Below are 25,544 nucleotides of genomic sequence, written 5' to 3'. Positions count from 1 at the left end.
TTTAGCCTGAACTTCTAACCATAGTTTGCGCGCACTACTTGATGGAAATACGTTAATCAAATATCATGTCTGCTGTTGTTCATCCAAATGTTATTAAATTCAACCACCATAGAGGAGACCTTGTCGAATTCTCACACCATTACACTTGGTGTCTATAGAAAACGTAATTGCTTTCTTTATTTAAACTAATCAATGGAACAACTAGTCGTTGTTCAAGCGACTTGGAACTGGGATCTGGGACACGTCTGACAAAGTAGCCTAGAATGTTTTTAGCGTAATACGGAGTAGCACGAATAAATTTTTCATTTACTAAAAGTTCTACATATGTATGCACAATAAAATTCTGATACGTTGTAATTAAGAACGTTCCACAATGTTATTGGAACCTCAGTGAATGCATCAGTCAAGTAAACAAACCACTAACGACCTAGCCTAACGTAAAATACCTAGCTTTGAAGTGTTTGGCGCAACTTAGGACAAATTTTGGCAGTTTATTGCGAGCTAGGCATCTACTGGTTTCAGTAGGACAACAAAGCCAGCCCCACTATAGAAAGCGACAGCTTCACTATCGAGAAGGCAAAACGTTTGCGTTGGGAATATGCGTGAAAATCAGCCATTTTTTGTCTCACGCACCGCACGAATCCTAGATTGATTATACGCATATTTACTCGCTGTGATCGACAGTCCAGCATTGTCTCAATTTTCATACACTTTCTGAAGCAGAACTTTTAAGGCAACACGAAAGATCTGAAATAGGGAATATATATATATATATATATATATATTATAGTTTTATTTTTTTTACATATAACTGACACGTATGATGATTTTGCAATTTTGATGCAGATATTAGCTTCTACTTAGGGGGTATCGACTCTTAATTAGCTACACAGGTAAACTGGTTGTAGTTAATGGTTAGTCTTTTCAATTTTCTTTTTTTTCTTCTTTGAGACGTTACATTTTTGGGCCTAATTGTAACCCAAAATTTTGCTTGGAAAACAGATTTGTCTACGGAAGCTATATATTAAAGAAAATAGGTTTGCGTACAGTTGACATAAAAACTTATTCGCGAATTTAAGCAGAAAAATTTACTGCGAAATGTCTAAGCTCTTCTCATTTAGACGCTTGTAAATGATTTTTGTCCCAGTTCATTCTGTACACCCTGTCCAATCTAAAGCTGCTCTCGTTAACAGAGCTAAAGACTGATAATGATTAGCTCTTATCTAGATTAGAGTCGTTGTCAGATTTCACTAGCTAAATGACAGAACTAAAATATACTCTCAACATATAAATAGAAACTACAGCTACTAAGGAATAGATCCAACACAAAAGATATCATCACAATATGCATCTAACGAACAAAGGTAACTGCCCCATCTTCATAAACTATCTACGAGCTGCAGCGACGTCTTAATCTAAACGTAAAAACGAAATACGTTAGGTTTAGGAAGTACATACTAAATGCAAAATGAAACGACAAAGACCGTACGCATCTACAATTATGGGACCTACTTTTTGCTACATCCTTTCATATATTTAGTGTAGTAGATACTGATATCTATTCTACGCTACTATACAGACAGGAGAAATCCGTTCATTGAGATTTAGGTTATTTTTATATCTAAACGTGCCTAAGAATTCCGCCTAGAATACTGCATAAACAGTCTATGCACACGACACCCACTAACTACGGGCTAACAATGGGGGTTGGCGTTGACTTCGCACGCACTTAATTACCAGGTGCTATATATACGTAATTCGGTTAGGTGCCTCGACCTGCCAAAAACTGGCTTCGCCTAAAATTATCAATGATCCTACTATTCATTCAGTAGAAAAGCCGACCTACGTTTTTCGCTTTGAAAAAGCTGAATAATATGTCAGGCAACGGGGCGGAATAGGGCCGATAGGGCAAACTGCCAAGTATGGAGGACAGCGCCAGTAAAAGCGATGCACCGAAGATAAACCCGCTTGTCGTCCAATGACCAATGCAGGAGGTTGCTCCATATAGGCGAAAAGCACCAAGAATCGAAGGGAAACGAGACGAAGAAAAAATAATGCACGTCTGCTTCTATCTCTATTCACGAAACAGTGACCAGGAACAGATCGGGGAATTGACGAGGCAATGACGTACAGGCGACACGAGCTTATTAAAGCCGTCTTTGGACAAGGCAAGAAAAACCAAAAAATTGTTTTCAGTGAGACGGACGCAACAACCAAAGCCTTCGCTCACCAAGTTAAACATACAGAATCCGTCTGTTTGCACTTAGTTCGTGCCGTTTTACATAGAAGATGGATCAAGGCTACGCATAGAATACGATCAACGTAGACGAGGCAGCATTCCCATTAGAAATGCTTTACAATAGTATAGGATTCGATTTCGTAGGTTAAGCTGAAACTAAATCTGCGTTAAGCATTTCTAGCGCTGTGTAAAAACCAGATACATGTGTGGAGGTCGTACTTAAAAATAAAAATCAAGGACATACCGTATTATAAGAACCGATCTTTATAGATACTCGTATTAAATTATTCTGGAACACAAGTTAAATACAATGGCTAACTCAATTCAAAACAGAGACGGAATTTCGTGAAACGAAGCAGACCCATCATAATAGCTGCAGTACAGCAGATATCGCTTGTTATAGCTTCAAGCACGCGCTGGGTTTACTACACCCTAATCAGTACAAACGGAGGCAAACAAACTTTTTTTCATTCGTAACGTGAGGCAAGCTTTGCCGCCCCTCAATAACCCTAACTATTAGTGAGCCCCATCAGAGCTAGCCACCGCTAGGAACTACGAAGCACGGTGTTATTAGCACAGCACCAAATGGCGCAGCTGTTTTACCGAACGTATTTTTTTTGTTCGACAGTTAGGTCTAATCAGCGTGCTTTTATTAAACCAACAAAATACAGCCTTTTCTGTAATCGTGATCACACACCAACAACATTGCGAATACTGATTCGCTGACGCCACCATCGTACTACGATATTCCTGTCTAATTTAAAAGATTATAGATTATTAAAGTCAATTAGCTTTGCGCAACAGTAGCGCGCGTTTTAAGTCTAAAAATCAAGTTTCGACGACGCTCATTATCCTTACGTGTTATGATGGGAACTAAGAGGAATTACGGCAGCATGAAGATCAGACGATTCCTTTGCTTGAGATCAGCGTAGTTACTTGTAGTTACTTTCTTTTTCGCCCATCTGACATAGTGTCCGACCTTCCTAAAAGTTTCTATGTCAAAATAGATAGCTACGCATGTACCTTAAAATCACCAGAAACACCATGAATATGGCCATCATGTAAAGATCCCAGTTGTCTCCTAAAAGACCACTCATGGTCGTCTCGATCCATTGCAAACTGCGCATTCGTTTTATCATTTCCGCGAGGGCCATCTTGAACAGCGCGAGCTGTGCTGGAACCTATAAAAATTAAGATCATGCTTCATTAAAGGTTTTTTTTTTCTCTCTTTTTTCTTGCCCGTCCCAAAATCGGCATGTTACAACGAGGCTCAGATTAAGTAAATCTATTAACCGTACTTGCACACATATGTTCGAAGATCTTATGGCTAACTAGTAAACATCGCAGATCATCTGTTCATGCGAATCTGTTGCATGAGCTCGGAAATAACAGCACGTGAATCTACTTTGAGTCAACACATTTCAATAATTTCTGTTCACAGCCTACTTCAAATCTAGCAAACACAAATCCCTAGCGAGTAGGCGAATTCCTGTTTTTAAGCCCTTTCGTTACCTAAACAATTATGCTCAATAGGGTGCGTTGGATCTATGAAGACTAAGTGCGCAAATAACCTGTGCATCTTCTGAAGCAGTCGCAGCCAAATGATAATATCGTCTAGCAAGATGATTGTCTGCCGGTACCCCTTGGCCATGTTCGTGCATCAGCCCCAAATTAAATAGTGCCTGTGCAGAGGGTCGAAAATTATCTTCGCCTGCAAGTCGATAATATTGTAGCGCTTCATTGTAGTCTGCTGGCACCCCGTAGCCGTAGAAGTAGGCGTCGCCCAACTTTAGACGGGCAGCTGGCGAGCCCTGATCGGCGGCCATCTGCCAGAAACGAATGGCTAGCGCCAGTGATGCATTGGCGCTGTAAAGAACAGGATTGGTGTTTGTCAGCACATGGGCCGCGTTGCTTTGCGCCACTTCTGAACCAAGCTCGGCGACGAACATATATCTGATGAGGGCTTCATTCATGCGGCCTTCAGAATATGCTTTGTATGCCTCTTGCATGAAAGACATCCACGGACCTCGTTCAGCAACTTCCTGCATTGAAATAGAATCGTACACAGCCTGCCGCTTTTACTATAAGCTACAGAGATTCATTTATAGTACCTTCTAAGTATTCTTTTCTAGTATTCTACAAGTTTATTACTTGATTTTTTATTATTCATTAGGAATAGTCTGACAAATATACGATAATAAATCCAGATCGCTTCACAAGTTAGTCCTCAGTTGAATATACCATATATCAGCAAAGCGCTTACAATTGTTTGTTATGAATGCGTGTTAACTATAATCCTGCAGGGCTTTAGCTGAAAGGACGCGTAAATAGCAACACTACTAGCACAAATCGTCTAACAAGCGAAGCAATCTAATATAATTGATAACGCGAGCGAGGGTCGCGATTTGAGGGCAACGTCATTTAGACGGAACAAATCCAAGGCGAAACAAAGATATCCAGCCCATACAAGTCTAGAAAAATAGGGGGTCGCAAGAACAATAATAGAAAACATAAGCGGCTTTGCCCCCGGATTACGGATAGTGAGAAACCTAATTACCTTCAAAAGGTCCACAGCGTTATGGCAGTTCCGTACGACCCCAGTACCCTGGCCGTTCATTAGGCCGAGATAGTAGAACGCACTTGTGTGTCCCTGCATCAAAGCTTGCTGGAAGTACTTGAATGCTACTGGATAACTTTTCTCAACACCGATCCCGAAATAGAACATATGACCTAACTCAACATGCGCCTCAAGGAAGCCTTGTTCAGCTGCTAATTTTAACAATTTCAGAGCTTGGGAATAGTCCACCGGAACGCCACTGCCCAATCGATACATTTTAGCTAAGCCTGTCTGTCCGTATGGGTTCCCCTTTTCGGCCGACATGGAAAAATACTTCAAGGCGGTCGCATTTGATTGGGCCACGGCATCACTCCCCTCTAAATACATCTTGCCCAGTAGAGCCATGGCGTTGCTGTCGCCAGCTGTCGTCGCCCGCGACAGATAGCGGAATGCGCGCACATGGTCACGTGGGACATTTCGGCCACCCTGAAATAGCAATTGACCAAGCCCGACTTGTGCCTTTACATCGCCTTTATCCGCCAGGAACTGGTAATATTGTAGAAGATCGCGATCCAGCTGATTCGTCGTCGGACCCGATGGATCATCCGATTCGTCACTAAGACGAATTTTTTCCAGGGGAAACGCCGACCGCGAGTTTTGTGTCCGATCGTCTTCTACAATTTTTGCTACACGCCTATAGAGGTCGAGTGCTACTTCGCAATTTTTTGAGACACTTCGTCCGAAGTGATACCGATAGGCAAGGATCATCTGGGCTTGCTCACATCCGCCGATTGCAGCGAAAGTATAATGCATTAATGCTTTGGCTTGCGACCGTTCTAACCCGCCTAATCCAAATGAATGCATGAACCCTATATATAAATGGCCGCCAGGATCTCCGTCGTAAGCAAGCTTTCGAAGCGGATGTAGCACATTGAAGCTTTCCGGACGCAGGAACAGTTGTTCTAATGCGAACTTAAAAGTCGTCTTCAGCAAGACCTTTGGCGTCAGATCTTCTCTTACTGAAGTGGGCTCTTCGTATGAATTCTTCGGTTTGTCCAAGATCTGCTTTTTTGGTTCAACCAACTGCGGTTGTCTTGTAACTGCTGCACCCAACGTTGCAAACATTACTGATAGTAGAAGACATGTAACGTGCTCGTGAATGTTTATTAGCTTCGCCATCATCACATACTCTGAGGAGAGGCGCACCTTTACCTCCTGTCTTTTTCCACTTTTGTCTGTACTGCAACCGCTGATCGATTTTGCTGGCTTTCGTTGAGTCGACCCCACCTTTATGTCACCCAACCCGAAACCTCGCACACATATACTGCTGTAAAAGGAAAACTGGTTAATGTTTGGTATGAATTATCCTGCTTGAAAGCGTCCCCTACCAGTGATCAGCCAGATAACATTACCAAGGTACTTCATATACATTACATTATGGCATCGTTGTTTTGTGTTATCAGAGGTCAAATCGTATCGCGTAAAACTGCTCTTCAATATAATACAACAAATTGTTGTTATGTTAAAACCTTCGCTTACACTTAACTGATCGTGGATGTTTTCCATTTTATAAATATATGACGGATATTGTTTTCAGACATTGGTACGCCACAGGACGCTGCTTATATTCTAACAACAGCTAGGTGGCCATCACTGTAAAACGGCAGATCCTGCCGTGTAGCCAGTACCTGGCGAAGAAATTTTTTGTTGAACTAGCTAAACGGATCATAACGTATTATGCGCCTGATGCAAAATACAACGATGGCATCCGTTCGCTGGTTCAAGCAGCATCTCGAAGCTATATACCATTAGCATTTAGCTAAGCCCTGTGGGAGGGTGATCATAGGCGATGATATTAAAAACTTGAGGTCTTCGTCTGCTTTGTCTTCGTTCGAAGCCCGTGAGCCGCTGGCCGTACGCCTATTCCACACGATATCTGGAGGGTCGGCCGAATAAATTATATGCAGTTTGTTTTGCTGTGAGAACTCCACGAAGCTGAAACGTCGTCTTGCATTTGGTCGGGCCACGAAACCTCACTCGTCGTTTCGAGGAACAAATGCGTGAATTGAGCAAAGCAAATTTACTAACCAATAGATTTAGGGCAGAGCATATAATTATCATCATTACATACTACATAACTGGTGTGCATAAAGGAAGTCGTGTATACAATGCGTTTCAATGGGAAAAGGTTTCTGCGAGTATCTACTCTCCCATAGTTACGTACGATATGTTTATTCACGACGTCGTTTCAATGTAAACGCTAATAGTTCTGCCTGGCCTGCCCGACCTATCTACATTATTTATATTGCAAGACTTCTATGTTCTTCACAAGTGTGTCACGCTTGAACTCAACGAGCGCAATTCCCTAATAGAAAAGAGTGGTTCTGTTCTTCTACGCATGTATGTTTATGCTCGATAGCCGTATGTAGTCCTGCCTGTGCTTGTTCCTTTTCATACGAAACCTTTCATGAAATCTTCGCCATATATGATCTTATATATATTGAACATTTATTTTGTGACGAAAGTCTCCGCTAGCTTGTGTAAACATTAGCGACAATTGATGATTTTTGATATTTTTTTTTAACTCCTCCTAGATTGAATTTTCACGTTCCTAAATTCTTCTCAGTAGGTTACCCCTACAACAAATTCATTGACCCCCAACACATCTGGTCGACCACTTCAGGCAGGCATGTTGAATGCTTTGCGTATACATAATAGAAACAATTCAATTAGGATAACGAAAGCGGAACAGAGAAATTATTACGCTCTAGGGCTATTTTTATGGCAGAAGTAACAGAACACGATAGGCGCGGCATTTCTCTAGGTGTCTAAGTGTAGCAAATTTTGTTGACACGCTTGTGCATTCCTGTCTTGTTTTTGTTCAAGGAACCGTGTATATGTTCTAGAGAAAAATCATGAAGAACAGAGTTCGAAAAAGTGGAAATAGAGACTGGCGGAAACAGACCCCATCTGCCGCAGGACCTTGTTTCATTACAGACCAAGAGTGCGGTCTGCTTTTTGGACGCTGGCTTCTTATTTCATAATCTCCCACTATGTGCCTCAGACGGGAAAGCACCATTTTTGACGAACTAACCGATCTTACTTCTAAAAGCAACGTAAATAAGGAAAATTTATCACCAAAGGGAGGAAATCGTCGAAGCCAGAACTGGTACTCCTCAGCTATATCGATCGTACCTATATACGTTAGTTTATTTAACGCGGTCGGTCAGAGCAGATTACATCGGTTACTCCGGTATCAACGAAATCAAGTTCCTTCAGTTCACAGCCCGTCAGTAAGTTAATTCACATTCTGCGTGCGTGAGCTGCTGGGAGCAAATGTCGTATCCTATATTCGGGCATTTTACTCTCTCCACTTCGTGGTTCGGTATACGATACAGCACAAGGATAAACAATGGACACGAGTTCTGTGATATGAAGATGAAATATGTCCGACAAGAAGTATAGAAGCCCTCATAAAGAAAGACTAAAGATGTCATTTTATACGAACAGACACAAGAGAATTTCTGGTTACAGTTGGCAGCAATAGAACTTCCATAACCTAAAACCGACGCACCCGACATCGAATTTAACCTACTGAATAGTTAAAACAGACAGAAAATAAGTGTCGCCGAAAGTTCCTGGGAGCGCTTCGACGCATGCGCACGTCGCACATGACGGAACCCAAGCTAACAAAAATAGAAGTTTATAGGAAAGGCAAATAATCAGTCGCGCGTTACTAAACCCTCATTCTGAGCCTGTATGTCTCAAGGGTTCTACGTCCGGTATCGCGTTAGGCGTTCCATCAGACCGCTGGTCCCTAACATGAAACGCGAGTTGATGTTCGAGTTGGAACTTAGACTACAATATGTCCCAACATGGGGACTTAATATGAGACCTAAAAATTAAAATAACATTTCGATTTGGTCCCGTGTGAACGACTTCGCTTTTAAAATGGTTTCAAAATTTTATGCAGTAGATTGGCATTGAAGGTATCAGAGCAGACCCGCCTGTCATTGCTATTAGCGTTGCGTTTTTCTACTATTGTATTACGTCGATTTCCCGTCACCTATTACAATCCGATAAAGAAATTGTAGGGGCTGTACTCTGAAACAAAAAAAAAAAAAAGCATTTTGTGCTGATTCGTTACCTAACGGCTTTCTAAATTTGTAAGCTCTTCTCATTGAGTACGATGACCTTACGGTACACCATATTTTCGAGCTGTAACAGCAGCCCTAACCAAGGGATCTCCTTCAACTACAGATCTAACGCTGTTTTCAGGCAAGAAAGGCCTTCCTAGATTTTTGCGATTCAAATTTCTCCTACGAAATGTCCTGAGCCAAAATTCCGACACACCTAAGAAGGTTGCGGTACCCCCAAGTGTAACACGAATCTCGATGAAACTGTTCGCCATGGCGGAGCCAGTTCAAACATGAATTTCGTAATAGTCAATTAAATTTTTTTTCATTTACAGATTGAACGCTTTTACAATGATATATTCAGTTGCAACAAGGGCTTTTCTAGACATCTGATATCGTCGAAAGTCTCCCGAAGGCGTAAAATTAGCAAGGGAAAAAACTGATAGGAATTATACGGTACTAGCATATAATAATTCGACCAGCATAATATAGAATCTGAGTAAAATTCAAATAAAAAATAAACTCACATTAAGTTAAACTTCACACGTTGTACCTTTCCTTCCGCAACCGGTGTAGCTCGAGCGTCCGGTGTTTCTTTTTTCTGTCTTTTTTTTTTGCTTAGTTTTTTGGCAGTCTAGCGCAAAAATTCACATCAAAATATAGTGGTTAGCTAGACGAAACATAAATTGAATAGTATTAGATGGGAAAGCGGACGAACTGCCACAAGTAGTTTCGCATATATGAGCGATTTGTTGTTCAAATCGTAGTCCGGCTGGATATTGACTTGAATATTTCAAATCAATTTACACATGTATCCTACCAGTAAAGTAAATGTTCAAAGGGGTTCGTACGAATGATGGAGATGACTGACATGGGTGGAAGAACGGAATCATTGTCTGGTGCTTGCTTAAACGTTATTTATCTGCTTTTTCTACAGATGTATTGGCTACATCTGTTATCACAAATGCTGATAGGCTTCAACAGGACCACATTTGGGTAGGATGTCATTTTCACATAGGTCGAAAGTGAGGCAAGACGAAAGATGCCTTGAAAACCTACTGTCCATCTATTTATTGTTCAGTCGAGAAGAAATTCTCTATCAAGCAAGGCGGTACTATTCACGGTGCTGCTGCTACTACTACTGCTGATGCTGATGCGGCGGCTGTTCGTGCTGTAAACTCATGAGCGATTCGTCGGCCAAACAATGTGACCGTCTAAAGAGGTTTATTTCGAAATCTCGTTAGAAACGTTTACATTTGTTCACCATTACGGAGCCTCTATTGAGTGAGCTGATCTCAAATTGTAGTGTAAGAATTTTGCAAAAATCTTCAAGGGGCTCAAGTAGCGGATAAATTCACAATATAATGTATCGCTGACCCCCACGATCGATACGTATTTGACGTTGAAGGGTTGAGTATTACTATTTTGCGGAAATGGTGGACAATTGGCGAGGCGTGTAGCAAACTTGTTTCGTTGCAATACGAAAAGGGACACGTTAGTGAAACGACCGCGATGTTATAACGGTAACCAGCTGACTGGGCTATTTTTAAAAATTGATAGATTTTGCAGGCGGGGAATTATGCTCGTACGCTGATGTGTGTGCGTTTATCAACCAAAAAAAAATATTGCTATTTTACAAATTCTATTCAGCATTCTATACAGATCTAATTCGGTTATGACTATTATATCGGCTTTAGCTGGACACATTTTGTTAGAAATATGGCGATCTGGAGATGGCGCGAAACTTTCGACAGCAGTACACTTGAAGTAGAATAACTTAGTCTAAAAGACGGTCTACTTTAAGCCACTGATTACCTGAAGTCATACGATATCTGTTGTAGTATAGGATACTAAGACATCCGTAAATAAGTTACTAATCAGCCTGGACCTGCTGGTCCATATATCCCCATTTTCCGATACTAAATCAGTAAAAGGGTTCAGCTTATCTCGATCGCATGACACTTCAGGCTTGAATACGTCCCAAGATCATTAAAAGTCTAGTAATACTCATCTTCGCAGCGGTTCGACCACACAGCTTTGCCCGCTCCCGCTATTCAAGGCTCGACCTTTCCTTTGAATGAATTTGTCGTCCTTCACTGTTTGCTTGTCGTCCATTTTAGCGGACGACGGTGAACCGTTTACGTGCTCGATGCGGTGGCCGCCACAGAGTATTGCCCAATACTCATGCCGATCATATTATTGCTTTTCTCCAGAACGTATTAGCATGCTTCCGGTGCTAAACAATCATCAGTTAGCTCAGAAAACATCGAAACCCTTAGTCGGCGTACGCTGCCATCCTTACGTCACATATACTCTGTACATCATATTAAGGGTATCCAAGATATTTCATATCTACTCATAATTGTAGTACAGTTTATTTCATCACTGGCAGGACAGGTGTTAACGCTAATCATCGAGCTGATGGTGCCCACTGAGGCGATGTATAACTTTTGTTACCGTTTTACGTTTCAACAAAATGTCGTTGAATTGAAAATGCGGGCGATGGAATATTCGTGCATTTATCGAGCCACATATATCGAGAATGAAAAAGTGGAAAAAATTTTTAGTGGTGGATAAGTTTCTCGCTAAGCTGTCTGCTGCTATACACCGAGCTTTGGTGATAGCTGCTAGAACGATAAACGGATGTTTAAACCAGACAGGCATGCTCAGTTCGCTTAGACACGTATTTACTGAATGCTTGCTCCTTGACAGGGAACGAAAACGCGCGAGTAGAAACCATGCATTGTTTAGTCCTTTTGTTTCGTCCTTCTTTTTTTTTAATATTTCTTTAGAAATTTAAGTGCAAAAGGCCAGGATAATCTGGCATAGGTTACAGAGAGAAGTTCCAATTACTGCCCCTCTCTTCCTCAGAGAGGTCGCAAGATATTTACTAATTCTGTTTTGTTTTTCGTTCTTTCTTAACAAGTACTACGACTCGTCTCATTGAGGGCCGGAGAACTCATGTACCCTATAGATCGTAGTGCATGCCTATTCTGATATTAGCTTATCATGGTCAGACAGGTATCGTTTTTTTATTGTTTGTTCGTGAAGTTTATCGTGAACGAAAAAGCGTCAAGGAAGATTATCGTTTACGTGGATCGCATAATCACAGCCATAGAAGATCATGTAAGTAACTGATTTGATATTATTGCACATTATTAATCATGGAAATATATAGTTCTATATATATGGAATAGTTCTTTTGGGTTCAGCAGACCAATGGGCAAACGCAGTAGTGGATGCTGGAATTGCAAAGAATCGAAGAGTCACATGTATAATTATGCAGAAGTGAGTACACATGTTGAATGTCTATAATCTCTATATAGTTAATACTCGAATCGCGAAAAAAACATACAGCTTTTCTTCCTGCAGGAAATCTTCAACATTATTACCGTTCTAAACCGTTGGTGTTGTCGCGCACGTTTGCTCAATAGCAGACTCGAAATCGTCGATTCTGTGGCATAGACTTTTTCTTATCGTGGAAAGCCCATTGGCGTTGGGTCCGTGGAACGGGTAGGGTCCTCTGTGGGACCTTTTTGTGTGACCGATTTGTGTGAATTGAAAATTTTCGTTAACATCACAACGATACCAGTCAATTTAGTTCTTCGAAGTCCGCTTGTATGCGTTTAGATTGAATATCTGCAATAAATACACGACATTGGCACCAGTAACTATACTATTAAGGAAAAAACGGCGGCCCAATTATTTGTTTGCTTAAGATACCCCATCACACCGAAATTTCTTGCAAATGTAATCGATGTTCCTGCGCGGATTTACAGTTTACCGGTAAATGCGCCTATGTCAAGTAATTGTCCTATTTATTTTAAAGGTAGCTTCATTACTACACGTAATATTCTCCGACAACTAGGAAGTAGATATTTTTCCTTCAAACATTTTTCCGGGTATATTCGCAAAAATATTGCTTCAGTCCGGATCATCATCATCATCGCTGGTGCCAAACCCATAATTTAATCTTCCTACCTTCCTTCGCTAAAACTTTAATTTTTTTCAAGATATTCTCTATGAAAATGGTAAAAAGTTCCTGTCCGTTTTAATCGTATGAGTGGATGTGCCTGAAACTTCCCGCAGTATTTTATTTATATTTATGCGATTAGATTTAAATTAATTTTGCCTCAATCATTATTATCAATTATTTTTTGGGGGACTATATATAGTGTTTATATGGATCTACCCTAAAGAGTGAGACAAGTCCTAAAATTCGTTAGCTAACAGCAAATAATTCAATGATTGATATCGTGTCTCCCGATAGGTATAGGCAAGAATTGACCAGAAAATGTCTTTTTCGCCCGGTCGATTTTGACTCAACAACCCCTAAACAGTAATATTCATTTCGATACTCTGTATAACTAGGTAGGGGGTTAAGCTCTTTAGAAGCGCTTTATTATATAAAGAAGAAGATTTATTGTGGCATTCTGTCAGGCGCTGTTTGCCCAACTTCCATTAAGCCCTGCTGACATGTTGACCTCATATTAGTTCTACCTATGCAAAAGTAGGGCCGTTTTTTGTTTACAGTGCACCCTTCGTCATGGTCCTGCACCCGCCAAGGCAATAGCAACGTCGTCAATAATACGACGTTCATAGTTACATACATATAATATAGTACTTTCCGTACCGACTATGAAAACGTAATATCCATATGCGGCCTTGACTCGAACAAAGCTCGCCAGATAGAAGTGTTTTTTCCGGCAAATGCCTAATTTTCTTGTAGCCCAGTTCGGCTTGGCCGATTAACGTTTATATCACAAAGGTTTTCTTTATTAAGATACTCAGCTAGGGTTGGCTATTGACGACTTTGTTACGAGAGAATTACTAATTAATCCAGCTTGCTAGCTATGAAATATCTGTGTTTATTGATATGGTTTTGTATGTATATTTGTATACCGGGATATAAGCGACGACGACCCCCTTGATCTAAGTTCTAGCTCTACACTTGCTGCCCATCTACTAACCTTTTCACTTGAATATTCTTTGCAAAGCTCTTATAATGACCAACTATAATTATATGTACGTCAAATCCAACTGTCTGACCCGATGCAACGGCCACACCTCCGTATTCGTGAGCTTACACGTGAAATCGGCCGGTAGGCAGCATATTGTAGTTTACCAGTAGACCAACTATTAATTCCCAGTGGATGTTTCTATTTGTGACGTTGTTAAAATCAGATAAAAGGTTTATATTTACGTTTTGTTTGCCTATTTGTTTATATAATGGTGACATCGATGTGTCGGTTAAAATTGATCGACTTTGATACAGCGAAATCGTATGGGGGCAGATGTGGGCCGAATAAGCCGTCGTGCTTAGGGTGACGCACTGCCATTGGGTTCGGTAATGGGGCATCTTATAATCGGCCGCATCCATCGCATCCGAAGTTTTGACAAAATAAGGTTATGAAAGAGCTAGCTATCTCCTTGCAGTTTCATTATCTGACCAGAATTGTTTTTATTGGTCTTTTTTTATGTCACTAAATTGAGCGGCGCCACATAGGTACATTTTGTATTGTTTTCTGTTCTACTTAATTATAGTTCTAGTTAATAATAGGCGTCTTGACCGATAATATTATGTAATAAAAAGAATAACTAATTATTCTTACAAAAAACGACACGATAAGTCTAATTTCGCTGTGAATCACACAAAAATTTAACTCGTTAAAGCTAACTGCATGATAAAGTTTGATAAGTTAGATTAAAAATGCATATTAGTAAGTAGCACCTAAGCACCTTATTTAGGCAGACTGAGCAGTAGGTGATTGTGTCGGTTTTCTGTTAAGGCCGACTGCCGCTCTATCGCACCTCGACTGGGCGTATCGCGCAGATCATTCGGCTTTTCCAATTGCTGTGCAGAGAACCTAAACGTAATAGATCAACCCTTCACGGAGAGAGAAATGCCGCAAAAAATACGCTGTTTCTTTTTATCTTTTTTTGGAAACCCTAAAATATGTTGGATTCATGCCTTCTTGGAAACGTCCGATTGGCATGCTTATTTATGTATCATTGATGACCCGTTCTGCCTTGTTAAGCTGCGTTGCCGAAGGCCAATAGAACAGTCATGACGAGCTGTTTACCTAATGGACACCATTTAGGTCACTTATATTCAGTTAGCGGAGCCTGCCGACAACAGCCCCCATACTTAAAAGTTCGCCGTCTTGGTAAGGTGTGCAGCAAAATCTCTAGATAAATGACAGCAGAATTTTCTAGCTGATTAGGTTTTTATTCAGGTTACGCCAGTTGCCCTTGGCTACAACTAGTAATGAGTATAACACATCGATGTCATCCGTACGACTGGCACAACAACGATCGAGTTGACTGTGGCAGTCATGGTCAAGCGCTTTCCCTCCTAATGGGCGCCTTATCAAAGATTAGCTACGAGCAGCCCCTTCCTATTATACCGAAAAAAGGTAACTGAGAAGTGTTTAAACTCAGTTTAGCTAGCCAGATCCTAAATTTAAAAACCGGCCGTAAGCGTTCAGAACGCCACATATTTTTAGTCGAAGCGACGCACTCTGTAAGAAAAAAAATGAGACGCCAATTAATTCAACTCAATTTGGTTAGCGTATATGTTTGAAATATAAATTTGCCCTTAAATGACTTAAACAGGCTTAATAATATAAAAATATAAAAACGAAGTAAAAATGTTTGATCTGTAAGTGTGCTTCGTATATGGTAAATAAAGCTGTATGCTCGTATGAGTATATAGCATACCCTGCTGAAGATTTCGACCAGTTTTTTCTATTTGTGGCACTGCCATCGAACGATACGATATACAGGTGACCTAATTTTAATATTAAACGCTGTTGACGTTGGCTTCCTGAAAAGCGTAAAAGAGTTTGTGCCCATATCGCGCACAAATCGATTATTCTCTAATTTGGGTTAATTCTTTTTTTGTCATCACTAAAGTCTTACTTAGGAGAACCTCTCACCAAAATCGACTTGCTAAAGGTCATTGAAATTTTTATTTAATAACAAGTTTCTTATTTTTTGACTAGTAAAAATGCCATTTGAGAGCATCTGTATTGAATATACTAGCGAATACTACATTGAATCTGCTGAGTCTGAGACACTTAGAGGCTTAAGGCTAGTTGAGGTTACGTGGTCTTCAATGTTTTTTTTCGTCTACTTATTGTTAACAGACGGTCGAATAACATTTTTTGACCGGCCTCAATGGTTTCTAATGCGCGGTATCGCCTACTTTATATTTTTGTATAAGATGAGTTTAAGAGCGAATCCACAGTTCCCCGGGCACGAAAAAGTTGAATACACCCATCAAACCAGCCGGAATCTTCATATGTCTATGAGGCTCTACTATTTTGAAAATGTTCTCCAAATAAAGATCAAAATTGTCTACTGCAACATAAGTTGGCTATAATTAACCCTATAGTTTATGTCTGCATGGCCGTACTTTTGGCATAGGATTTTAGGATCTACATTTCAGCAATCGAGCAAAATGGCACTGGTGTAGCCTGGCTGGTGGAAGACGTCCTACCAAAAGCGTTAGTCAAAGACGAAGGGAAATGACTGAAAGAGTGAAAACACGTTTTGAAAGTTGATGTAGGTACCGGTCAATCGGTATAGAATTTGCAGACATCTTTCGCATCAGTCACACAGAATTTTTATGATACTAACAAAAATTTCATAAGATGTCTAAAAAAAAACATGCTCAAGTAATTTGTATTCAATGTCCTATTATTTTTATCTTAGACTTATTGTTAGGTAATTGTTGAATAGACAAACAGCTGAAGCATATGGGATCGATATTCGCTTGCTAATGGGCCTAGTTAGATAGGGCCTAGTAGATATTACAATATTTTAACAATGATTTCTATATCTTACAGGATAACACGAAAAGGGCACTCAAACAAAAGCTGAGTGACGAGCTAATAGCTAATTTCCGATGCTAGATACAGGCATTACAGAATTACGGAAAATTAAAGAACGTTTCTTCAGTTCAGACGTATTTCGTGTCTTTGGGACGCTTTATTTAAAGCGGCTAGGAATTAAAACAGCAGTATTCAATCCGATTACTTTTAACTTTCTAGGGAACAACTGATTCTAGCCAAGTGATTTGGTTACGGAACGACAGAATACGGCCACACGCGCGAAATTTCAAAAAAATCTTCCAGTGCAGACAGGATCTACCGAGTAATTCTACATATAGCACAAAATACAATTCATGAGTAATTTGAATTTTTGTTCGGTTAATGTTTTGGTTTACCATGGAACCCGGTAACTATCATGGTAACCTTTAAAGGAGTCCTTGTACGGTACTGGATCAAGACTCCTTTGTTAGTATTTCAATAGAAAATTGTCCTTCAAATCGTAGCTACAACGACGATCACACCCGGCTTGTTCGCAGCTGTCTTTTTCCACACCACACAGTTCGTTTACGTTTGTGGAATTGATATATTCTCTATTTTATTATAGCTGTGACATTTCACAAGCAACGCTCGAAAAGCGTTATGTTTTTTAATCTGTATGTAAATATAATTCTCCTTATCGCTTCTGGTTTGAAGACCTTAGTTCCGCGGCGTTACACTTCTCAACAAGTCTAACAACGCCCCAACACCTAATATCCAAGCTCCGGCGGGATGGGATGGAAAAAATACCAGGCGTGTATAAGATTCATTAATTTTATGAATTTACTACGCTTCATCTACTACGTCGTGAGTTTTTACCGCCTGGCCCATTCTCGGCAGAGATGGGGGCACCGGGCCGCTTTTCCGGCACCTTCGAACTCCTTGGCCCGCGAACCAGCAGCTCTGCCGCTGACCGACGATTGAGAGATTTCCGAAATGCGCTAGAAACGCGAGGCCTAGGCATGGCCGGCGGAGGTGGAGGCTTCGAACGGCTGGCCGATGCTCGCAGACTACCTCGAGTGGGAACGCCCGCCCCTCGAATCGACCAGCGCGAATCGCTCGCGTCGCCTGGCGACTTACTAGTGAGTGGTTCCAGTTCCCAACTGTCCTGGCTGCTGCTTGCACGCCTTCTTATGGCAGAACCGTGAACGCTGTCAGCGCTTGTCACACTGTATGATAATGCCCTACCGCCTCGAAAACCATCAGACTCATCGTCGCACGAAGCGTCGAAAACCTGCTCATACAACACTGGCTTTTCGTTTAGCTCGTCGTTATATAAATACTCTTGTGATTCAAGGTCAAATCCGCTCTCACTTTCATGTAAGTGTCTTGGCATATTTGTGTAGCACAGAGGCGGCAGACCAAACTCTAACGCTCTGTGAACGCCCTGTGAAGTTTCGGTAACTCTACAGTATTTTGAAAGATCAATCAAATATGTAGTATACGTTTGTCCAGCTATTTAATGGAGCGACGGGTTTCGATAGACAAGGCCTCTGAGAATGGATGCATAAATCGACATCCATATATATATACACTTCGAATTCGTTTTAATTTCCGCAGATATTATTAGCACACGAACCGGAATAGAAACATCTTCCGGAAGTGTCTGTAGAATGTATATACGAGACACAACAGGACGAGCTGACTCTCTCGGCGCTGCAGTAATAAAAACACATGAAATGTATGTTAGTTCTTAATAAAACCTTCCGACAGATCCATCATTATGCGGACACAGAAAAACTGTCTTAGCAGCCTTATGTTGACACGATATTCTAAGTCCGGCTTTTTAGCGTATTTGCTAAGCAGTGTTATATACGACAGAGTTGCACAACAGTGTGCCAAAGCATTTTCTGCCTATGGCATAAATTAAGTGTCTCTCCTTCACATCGTTAACCAACAACGAAACAAGGACCAATTGCTTTGTAAGGAACCGTACAAAGCCACTCTGCACGAACGGTGTTCACTCGCGATGTTGTGGTACTACGAAGAACGGAACATTCTCTCCTCCTACATTTCCGTCAACTACGGGGTTCTTCGTGTGACAGGGATACGGCATCTAATCTATAACTGATATTATCTATACGGGCTCAATTTTCTGCCTTAGCTGGTATCAACGAAATGACGTGTACTGAATAGTATCACTGCTGACAACCTGCGGTAGTCTCCAAGATCATCGAATGACGACTGATAGAAGAGCGCCGGACGATGTGACAAGGCGAGGAGGGGTCCGCCTTTGGGACGTCTAATATCGAAGCTCGTGACACGTAAGTGGTCGGCAATTTCAACGAAAACCGATTTGGAAATTATAAATCTTACTGTGTAAACAAGCGGAATTACAGTAAATAATATATATACACACTATAGAGTGGAATCGAGTCGATACTCTCAGGTGAGTCTTATCAGGTGTTTGCCAACAACAGGTGTCTAGGCTGTCTTTAATTACAATAATTATTCGGTTCATTTTCTCAATATTTAATAAATATAGTTATTTGTTGTTTCATTAATCGAAGATAAAGCCATAGCAGCTAGGTTCTATCAATTAATTCGGTTCGGAACGCTGGGTAGTCTATGGGGCTTATATTATTTACTGTCTGACGTGTGATAGCCGTTCTTTCTTTACGATTTTTTACGACATTACGATTTTTTCATCGGTGTTATTAGCGCAAATCACTAACGTGATTTCGGGCCGCCAAAGTAAATTTGCTCAGTTGTTTACGCGCGAAGTCTTTTTTGGCGCTTTTTAGTGCATCGAAGATTTTCTTATCGCGGAAGACTGCAAGAGGGTCTTGGATAAGATGCGCGTGAATTAATCCCAACCAGTGCTGAAGCATGCAGTGTCGAAAATATGGCCCAACGACAAAAAGTTATTATCATAACAACCCTTACGACTCGTTGTAATAACAATGCTGAATCGGAATCGGTATTATCCAGCTATTTAGGACAGGTTTAAAGGTCATACGTTTGGAATAATATAAGCGAGATATGGCCTGAACGCTCCATGTAAGATCTTTTAACACAACAGCGACGCAACTTACCACTTGAACCAGTGACTGAATCATACGAGCCAGCTAATCGACAATGAGCCATAGAGAAACAAAAGCATGCAACAGTTGTGAGCATCGTTGATGATGATACATCAAATCATAGAGAAGCGGGCATACGATAAGGGAACGGTGCCACAGATGGGCTCAGATAGAATCGACGGACCGACCGACCGACCGACCGACAGACCGACCAACGATCATCACGACGACAGTGGGGTGAATGAATGGCGTACAAATACCAATAAAAAAAAGCTAATAGACGACCGAAAATGACTGTTTTTTAATGAACGCCGCTGATTCTCAGCAACGCGTGCCCGACGGCGACAATCGGAAAACGAAAACATTGACAGAGGCGGTTACTTCGTTCATACATCAGTGTAACATCAGGCATTTATCTATGCAGCATCATACTGAAAAAGCTATCCGACGGCGGATTGCACGTTAGATCGCTTCGAATATACAGATTGGTCAAGTATTCCATCAGCTTTATAGGCAAAGCTGATCCTCGTGATGCTACACACGTCTCGGAAAAGCAGCAGGGGAGTTCTGGTTAGCCAGTGTAAATACACAGATCAGATCATTTTAATCCATTTCAGTACCGCATCAGCATTCATTTGATACAAAAAGGATGACATATGTCGCATATAATTACTCGTCAAAGTTATTTAGGATTTGTTATTATCGGCTTAGTTTGTTATTATCAGCTTATGTGGATAAACTTAAGTCTCGTTAATGCAAGCAATTATCTGAATCCACAGTCAGTTATCTCAATCCACAGTTTCCGCACGTTTCATGACGACACATTTCTTCGGACAGTCCAACCAGTCACTTTAAATTAAGTCGTTTAAAATAAAAAAAAATAAAGGTAGAGGACAGTTCAGCCTTCTCGCAGATACTCAGTATAATACCGTCCGTATGAACTATCAGTAACATGACGGGGCTATTTTGTAATTGCTAGATGCGCGAAAACGAGCATCCTCCCTGAATATTTATGGGCCTTCGATTCATTACATTATCGTTGTTTCGTTAAATATACGTTCTCACGACAGGAAAGATGGCAGTCCTTGCGGGTGCCATCTTTTCATACATGATTACGGATTGAAATAGTGGTTTCCGACAGCATCACGATGTTAACGGGCATTAATAGATTCTGTGCTAGGAACTTTAAGGCCACCACTTTTTGGCCTACTAACAGTGGCTAAAATTGCCCTTGCTAATGTGAAGCGAATAAAAGCGTAGATTTTTATATTACCAAAGATGGCTAGGAGAAAGGTATGTAGCCTTGCCTTCCCCACGTGCTCCTACGTCTGACGAAACTGAGAAAACACCGGTTTGAACATAGGCCAGTAAAAAGGAGATGTGAAAGATAGATAACTTCACATCTGCGACACGGCAAATGAAAGGTGCGGAAGATCAAACTTAAAATGACGTCCGCTACAACGCTCTCGTACGAAAAAGGGCGGCGAAAGGATTCATTTGGTGAGTAAAGAAGACGAAACAATTTCGAGGCGTATTGATAGGGTTACGTATATCAGTGGTGATGTTGCATTTTAGAAAACATTTAATTTACGGGGGTTTACAACGGACGCACCTTGAACTTTATTAAGACTGGCGGGATAGCAATCCAGTATCCTTCAGCTAATCACATTGGCTAATGTACATTTGCACATCTAACAGCAAAATAGGTCCTGTACATCGTTGTCTGTTTGAACCTTACATTACGTACCTGTTACATAATGTTGAGCAAAGTATACAATCAATGCAAAACACACTCTTCAAAAATGTTACCGAGTACCGTAGGCCGTTTTTACTTGTTTCTGCTCTCAGTGGATATTAATACTAACAGGCTATTGCGTCGTGATATGATCAATGTCTCTATTATGAGTTTTGAACTGCGGAATGCCGTCAAGTCCCTCGGAACTACTCGAAACGTTCCACCATAGCACATGCTCTAGGCAAAAGGAAAAAAATTTGTAGATACCGGAACTTACATTGCAAGCAGTTTCAGCAACTTTCACTTGACTATTTCGTTGTACATCTTTGAATAGCTGCGTCCCAATGCACTTAACCCACCTGTACGAGAAGCAAGAAGCCTCGTTCCCTCTACGGTGTAGTTACATTCGTACCTTAGTGGTTTTAGAGGCTTATGGACGAGAACTGTTTTATGTGTCCAATATGTTTAATATGCTGAATAGTTATTAGAAACGATAAAATGGTCGAAGTAATTTTTTAAGGCTGATTTTTGCAGTTCGTAATGTTAGCTAATCTACGCGTCTATAAAAAAAGGGTCAGCAACCCCATATTCACCACTAAAAAATCGTCCCCATCTTCCTATATTACGCAACGGTACCCCTGTATAGTGGTTTCCAACACAGTAACGGAAGACAACAGACGTGAAAATTAGGTGCAAGGCTCATGGCAATTCCTGGTACATTTAAAAGGCCGTTAAGGCTCGCTCAATAATAATAGCCGGAAATTTTAAATGTGATCAATCTCTTGGTTTTAATGGTCCCAGTAAGTTCCTGTGAATCTGAATTAGCTAAGCTATAGTAATAGTATAGCTACTACTAATGGTTTTTGTTCGTGGTCAAATTTCTGTGTGTACGGGCTGGTCAGTATGTGCAGGTCGTGATTGATCGCAAGACATTTGTCTTGCGATCCGAGGAGGACGCTAGAAACGTTTGCCAAAAAAAGAACTTACAACAACATCTACGTACGGTTTAAATCGTTTAGCCGATCTAAGGGTAATTGGATGCGAATCGCACAGTTCGTTCTGTGTCCCGAGACGATCGTGTACCCGTTATATGAATTTTACTTTATACCGGGTCGCTCGACCCGGTTTTTCATACTCTTAACGGATTTGGCAGCGTCTTTCCTGACTACAGCAGACTAAGCTTAGTCTAGACATGGGGGCAGATTGACTCCTACATATCAATACCCATTCTTCATATATATATATATGTATAATATATATATATTCCTATTCTTCACACGCACGAGTAAGTCCTCGTTGCTATCAGGTCGGCGACAGTGCTTCAAAAAATCTAGGACTTGGAAGTCGGAGACTGCGTACCCTCGAACGCGATTGTAAGTATCAATCAAATGTCAAAGTAGCAGAAGTTCTTATTCTGTCCACATTTATGTTAGCCCTGTTACGTGAATAAGCAATGCGTTAAAGGAAACAATAAGCGTCTGTTTTTAAGGGCGAAACGTTTGAAAACGTATTTCTCTTCGTTGTTGTGTTATATGGCTGTTTGTGTGTGGCACCAACGAGCAGCCCCGAGAAAATGCATACATACATGTTTAACTTTGTTTTGTAACGAATAGCTTTTACATGTTAAAAGTAAAATCCTTAGCGAATGTTTATAAAAAAAAAAAAAACAAATCGTTTTTTTTCAATGAAATTCAAGCTTCAGATCAATTTTCAAAGAATATATATATATATATATACACGGAAGCCTGTTTAAAGGAAAAACTAAGAGGCGCTAATATGTTTATTTAAATAAAAAAAAAGAGAAAGCAAAATAAAAGGTTTAAGCTTGACGTGATGATTTTTTTAACAAATGAATATTTTGAATAAAAATTGAGTACTGAGATATTGTTGTTACTTGGTGTGGCGTTCCCCATGACAAGCGTTGTCAAGGTCAAGGACAATTCGTGTGGGGCGCTGTTTGCTGGGCTAAGCTTAGTACCAAAAAGTATTATACCTTTCATGTGCCAGTTGCACAGCTCTGCCGCTGTAAATGGAGAAGAGTCGCCAGCTGTGTCATGAGTTTACCTATCTTAGTTGTGGGAGAAAACGAAGCAGATTCTGATTTGTCGTCGCTAGTACTCGGTACTCGAGAGAGAAGCGCAATGCCATTGACTAGAATCTTCCTTAGATGTAATCCATTTGCATGTGGACTGTGAAGGGCAGACGCGGTAGCTAGAAACAGATTTTTCAACGCACGTGTGTATTCATATGAGAAGGTTAACGAAGGGATTGCGTTCTTTTTCGAGGCGTTGTCAGAGCGTTTTGCGGGCTAATTTGAATGGTATATGGAGCATAAGATCTGGTATTTTAGATCGTTTTTTACCATTCTCGTATCTTTCTAACGGTAGCCGACCGCGAAACATTTGACGTAGGCCCTTACTCTTGGAATAGCAAGATGCTTCGCTCGGATGTCTAGTGCACATAGCTTGTGTACACACAGCGCAATGACACCGTTCATTCAGTGCAGTGATTTCTTAATTATAATTACTGCATAGACACTTGAGTCGTAGAACGTAGCTATCATTTGATACGTTGTGGTGTTTGGAGAAGTAGACGTCCTTTCATTACCCTCCACAAATTTATTCTCTAATAATTATATATGGCGTGCCATTTACCCCTACTAACTTCTGCGTACAACAAATAGCATATGGCATATATTGGATATTGCAGGCACAGAACTGTCTCTAATACCTTATGAGGTGGGGCTTTACATTTGTGCAACGGCTCTAGGTAACTAGACTAGATGTGGAAATTTTGTGGAGGAATGTCAGTGGAATTATGTAAACGATATACTCGACGCTGTATAGGCAGGCTGTCAGCATAAAATCCCGCGTCACCGAAGAAGAAACACAAAGCTTCTTCCGCAAAAGCCCTTTTAGGCCTGTTTCACTTTCTCTTGATGGGGAGGTAGCATTTATTGGCCGAAAATACTTGCAAATGCTTGAACACGTTTCCCCTTTTCGTCAGTATTAAGCTTCCGTAACACATGTCAAATGTCAAGTGAAGATTCCGGGTTGCGTTGATTTATTCGGCCATGTCGAAAAAGAAGCATACCCTAAATTATCACAATTAAATCAAAATCCTTCATATTTAATTCATAGTTGACTAAGTATAAAAGCAAAGTGCAGACCCGTTTCTACATGTACAGGTCCTCGCTTGTTTAGCTGGAAAAGAAGTTCCTGCATGACCACGATGCTCGTTGTTTTAGTAAATCTACCCTGATACGCGTTATCCTAATATATACGCTTGCCGTTAACTTTCAACTTGGATGAGTTATGTCTGAGCACGACCTGTCCCATTGAATTTACCTGTCTAACTAACAATAGGTTCCGTATTACTTTACAAATAGGCGAAAGACAGTGGCTCATGCAGCTCCCGTTAAAATGCTTTGTTACCGTTTATTTTGAAAAATGCGGCTCTAGGAGAGACGAAACTGTAGTAGACGATACGGGATCGAACGATCGATTACGTGCAATGAAAATAGCTAATCTGACTGGCTTCGGCACCGTCAGACGAATTGCACTACAATCCTGAGCCCTACGAACCCCCCGAAATACTGCAAGCTTAAATATTCATTTTCTAAATGCAGCTGTTACTTTATTAGAAAATGATGTTCGACCCTTCTACATCTCCCGACGACGGTACCGTTCACCACCCGACTAAATGCTCCGCAATGAATCTACATAAATGAGCTGAAATCGTGTACGCTAGTTATTAGGCGAAAAGCCCGTTTGCCACTTCTTCTAGCTATTGTATCGTTCGAAATCGATGGATATGACTATGTGTGCTTGCTGTGTGATGTGAGATGCTGTTCTACCACCGGTAATTGAATCAATTACCTCCTTCAATAATTGTTATTATATTAAGATACACCCTTCATAAGATACTCTTCATACATAGCTAACATCAGATTAATACTTCTATTTGTATCAGAACGAAGCACA

The 25,544-nt window shown here is 40.7% G+C and overlaps 2 protein-coding genes and 1 long non-coding RNA gene across 9 annotated transcripts in view; 2 read left to right on the top strand and 1 right to left on the bottom strand.

The window, feature by feature from the left end:
• The window catches only part of LOC111243973 (uncharacterized), a 74,447-nt gene that overhangs the window by 15,671 nt on the left and 33,232 nt on the right, over positions 1-25,544 (top strand). The gene's annotated exons all lie outside the window — the stretch shown is intronic.
• On the bottom strand, positions 464-6,470 carry LOC111243972 (protein sel-1 homolog 1-like). Of its 7 annotated transcripts, none has more exons than XM_086980619.1 (5): positions 6,336-6,470; positions 4,797-6,120; positions 3,811-4,281; positions 3,263-3,420; positions 464-747 (listed from the first exon to the last, which is right to left on the bottom strand). In XM_086980619.1, exons 2-5 carry the CDS (start codon positions 5,976-5,978, stop codon positions 729-731), a joined length of 1,830 nt encoding a protein of 609 aa, XP_086836745.1. In that variant the 5' UTR covers positions 5,979-6,120; positions 6,336-6,470; the 3' UTR covers positions 464-728. The 7 variants fall into 7 exon arrangements, 2 of the variants coding, with proteins under 2 accessions (XP_086836745.1, XP_086836744.1); XR_002670699.2 differs by having other exon boundaries at positions 465-747; positions 3,098-3,420; positions 4,797-6,123; XR_002670697.2 differs by having other exon boundaries at positions 465-747; positions 3,098-3,420.
• On the top strand, positions 6,726-9,475 carry LOC147757919 (uncharacterized). Its single transcript, XR_015321584.1, has 2 exons — positions 6,726-7,196; positions 7,683-9,475. It is a non-coding gene; the product is annotated as an uncharacterized LOC147757919 (long non-coding RNA).

This window comes from Varroa destructor, unplaced genomic scaffold, assembly GCF_002443255.2.
Source record: "Varroa destructor unplaced genomic scaffold, Vdes_3.0 BEIS01000002.1, whole genome shotgun sequence".
NCBI lineage: Eukaryota > Metazoa > Arthropoda > Arachnida > Mesostigmata > Varroidae > Varroa > Varroa destructor.
This window is presented reverse-complemented; position numbering and strand designations above follow the sequence as displayed.

Excerpts from the sequence above, each read along its gene's own strand:
- LOC111243972 (XM_086980618.1), bottom strand. The coding sequence starts at position 5,978 with ATGATGGCGAAGCTAATAAACATTCACGAGCACGTTACATGTCTTCTA. Across the intron at positions 4,282-4,796 it reads ACGCTGTGGACCTTTTGAAG|GAAGTTGCTGAACGAGGTCC; the intron begins GTAATTAGGTTT and ends ATTTCAATGCAG. Across the intron at positions 3,421-3,810 it reads CTGCTTCAGAAGATGCACAG|GTTCCAGCACAGCTCGCGCT; the intron begins GTTATTTGCGCA and ends TAATTTTTATAG.